Source organism: Diabrotica virgifera, chromosome 5 (genome assembly GCF_917563875.1).
Source record: "Diabrotica virgifera virgifera chromosome 5, PGI_DIABVI_V3a".
Lineage (NCBI taxonomy): Eukaryota > Metazoa > Arthropoda > Insecta > Coleoptera > Chrysomelidae > Diabrotica > Diabrotica virgifera.
In genome coordinates, this window is record NC_065447.1 from 90756823 (window position 1) to 90760298 (window position 3476).

Here is a 3476-nt window from a genome sequence, read left to right on the forward strand (position 1 = left end):
TGCATTGAATTCGAAGACTGTTAAGGATCGATTTCCACTTCCACGTGCAGACGAGTTCTTAGAAAAATTAAAAGATTGTATGTATTTCACGACTTTACAGCTGAAAACAGAAGCAATTGAACGATTTCCAGAACCTGTTGATGTCGACACTACACGCCAATTTTTGGGTTTGTCAAGTTACTTCAGAAAATATGTAAAGGACTTTGCCACGATTGCAAGACTTTTGACACTTCTCACGAAAAAAGATGTCAAGTAGTAAATTCATTACAACATTTTCGAATTTATCTCATCGAAATCCATTTAAGGTGGTTACAGATTGTAATGCAGTGCGGATCACATTGACCAAAAGAGATATAATTCCCAGAATTGAAAGATGGTGGTTAACCATTCAAGAATTTACTTTGGACATTGAATACCGTCCAGGTACGAAAATGCCACATGCTCTAAGCAGAGATACTGTCGCAAAAAATTCCAGAGGAGGCACTCACGGTTAAGATAAACCTTGTGAACATCGATCAAGAAGATTGGATCTTACATGCCCAATTAAAAGATGAAAGATGCAACACTATCATAGATCTGCTGTCGAAATCTCCATCAGATAAGGAAGAAAAAGATATCCATCAAAACTACTGCATTGTAAACAATAGACTATATCGAAAAACTTCAGAAGGCAAAAGGTGGGTTGCTCCACGGCAAGCCCGCAGGCAGGTTGTTTTGCATTATCATTATGGAACTGGTCACATGTCAGTAGAAAAGACTATTTCGGCAATATCTCAATTATACTGGTTCTCAGGTATGATAAAATATGTTAAGAAATACATTGGAGGTTGTCTAGAAGGCTTATATAATAAGGAACCTGGTGAAAAGCAAAAACCTGGACTTGTGCATTCTATTGAGAAGGTTGCAGTACCTTTTGATACACTGCATATAGATCATCTAAGTCCATTTGTAAAGTCAAAACGAAGGAACTCTTATCTCATTGTCATCGTCGATGCTTTCACTAAGTTCTTTTTTATGAAGGCTGTGCAGTCCACCAAAGTTACCCCGGTGATTACTTTTTTGAAAAGTGCAATTGAATTCTTTGGTGTAGCAAGAAGAATAATTAGCGATGGAGGTTTTTGCTATACTTCCCAACGATTCAAGGATTATTGTACATCACTTAAAATAAAACATGTTCTGAATTCCACTGCTGCTCCTAAAGTAAACGGACAAGTGGAAAGGTATAATTGTACAATAGTAGCTTCTTTATCATCCTGCAGTGAAGACGAGATTACTTGAGATGAATTGGTTCCAAATTGGGGATTGAATTCAACGAAGAATTCAACCACAAAAAAAAACGCCCTACGAAGTAATGTTGGGTTACCAACCAAGAGGTATAGCCGATGCTGTTCTGGCCAACGAAGTGTCATTACAGGAGGCAGACCGGGGCGATCTATCGAAAATATGTGCGGACGTCAAACGAATGACTGATGCAAACCTGGTCAAATAAATGTAAACATTTGACAAAGTGATTGAATTCAACGAAGAATTCAAGCGGACGTCAAACGAATGACTGATCCAAACCAGGTCAAATAAAAGCAAACATTTGACAAAGTGATTGAATTCAACGAAGAATTCAAGCGGACGTCAAACGAATGACTGATGCAAACCAGGTCAAATAAAAGCAAATATTTGACAAAGTGATTGAATTCAACGAAGAATTCAAGCGGACGTCAAACGAATGACTGATGCAAACCAGGTCAAATAAAAGCAAACATTTGACAAAGTGAATGAATTCAACGAAGAATTCAAGCGGACGTCAAACGAATGACTGATGCAAACCAGGTCAAATAAAAGCAAACATTTGACAAAGTGATTGAATTCAACGAAGAATTCAAGAGGACGTCAAACGAATGACTCCCTAATTACCTGATCCTTATATCATTAAAAAGGGTTTTAGATCATGATCGTTACGTAATCGAGGATCCTCAAGGTTCCGTGAGATCTCAAAAGAAAAATGAAGGTGTGTCATCTAACGATAAGATGAAACCTTTCAATACTGACGTCAGTTCTGAATCCAAAGGGGATTTGGATCCTAACGAAACGGATCTCCAAGATAACGAGCGATCCACAGTTATTGTGATCAAGGCTAGCTGTACAAAAAAAATTACGTATGTCTTGTTTCAATCTGAATTTATATCATTGGTTTATCAATTAATTTTGATTAACATTATAAAACAGAAAAATCAGTCAAAACCTTTAACACAGAACTTTAATCAGAAATAAAAAGAATTAATGAAATTATAGGTAACCTAACTTTTCTTGTTAATTTGACGTACACTGCAAAGTTGACGTAAACTGGAAAATATATGTGAATTAAGAATAGACATGCGCTGTATAGCTATCTCTGTAATTTAGAGCCAGCTGTGATGGCAATAATTTTGGATCACACGTTAGCTAGCTACAAGAGTTCTAACGAAACGAACTTATAAGAGTCCTAACGAAACGGATCTCGAAGATAGCTAGCAACAGAACTCTTACGAAACGAGTTCTTAAAGAGTCCTAGGCGAGTTCTAAAGAAACGAACTTATAAGGGTCCTAACGAAACGGATCTCTTAAGATGGTTGACCACAAAAGTATAAGAAACTAGCTCTTAGACCACGGCTCTTCCAACCCATGGTAAGGGGTTTGGAGAGGGCAAGTTCTAAAGAAACGAACTTATAAGAGCTCTTTTCTTACTATAGGTACCTATTGCATGTTTTGCTTAATGGAATTTACTAATGAGGCGAACTTATAAGAGTTGTTTTCTTATTGCAGGTATTGCATATTTTAGAGGCAAACTTATAAGTCTTGTACTCTTATGGTCTTATACTCTTATCTTACAACTCTTAGAGTTGTTGTCTTGCTATTAGTATAGCATGTTTACCTATTGCATGTTGTTTTTAATGTAATTTACTAAAGAATCGAACTTATGAGAGTTGCTTTCTTATTGCATAATTTAGAAGCGAACTTATAAGAGTTGTTTTCTTACTATGGGTGTAGCATGTTTTTTTAAAGAAATTTACTAGCTGTAGATCTTAAGCTAATATTTCAGGTCCAACTTAAGATGAACTGGATGGATGACTCCTGTTAGATTTAATGTAAAATTATTAGATAGTAGTCCCATTATTAATAGGGCATGTGTCTTATTTATTTCATAGTCTTGTCTTTTAAAGTTAACATGTTTTTTATGATCTAGGTAAATCAGTGGCATCGGATCCACGAGGACGTGGATAAGGGAAGCGTGGCCGACTGTAAAGAATATTTTCTACGCCGGCCCTGACGGACGACTAAAAGAAATGGATGTTCTGACAAACAGCATAGATGCCCGAATATGGATAATGAAGTATTTAATGAGTCAGTCGATTATAGTATTTCGTGATAGAAAAAGACATGTGTACCTAGACATTAAAATAAATGTATTAAATTCTGAATTTGCCTTTAAATATTTAACATGT

At 36.1% G+C, this 3476-nt stretch overlaps 1 protein-coding gene across 1 annotated transcript; it reads left to right on the top strand.

The window, feature by feature from the left end:
- The first annotated feature begins 454 nt into the window (after positions 1-454).
- On the top strand, positions 455-3211 carry LOC126885054 (uncharacterized protein K02A2.6-like). The gene is made up of 2 exons (XM_050651485.1): positions 455-1480; positions 1567-3211. Exon 1 carries the CDS (start codon positions 742-744, stop codon positions 1276-1278), a length of 537 nt encoding a protein of 178 aa, XP_050507442.1. The 5' UTR covers positions 455-741; the 3' UTR covers positions 1279-1480; positions 1567-3211.
- The last annotated feature ends 265 nt before the right edge of the window (positions 3212-3476 follow it).

Coding starts and splice junctions, on each gene's coding strand:
- LOC126885054 (XM_050651485.1), top strand. CDS start 742: ATGTCAGTAGAAAAGACTATTTCGGCAATATCTCAATTATACTGGTTC.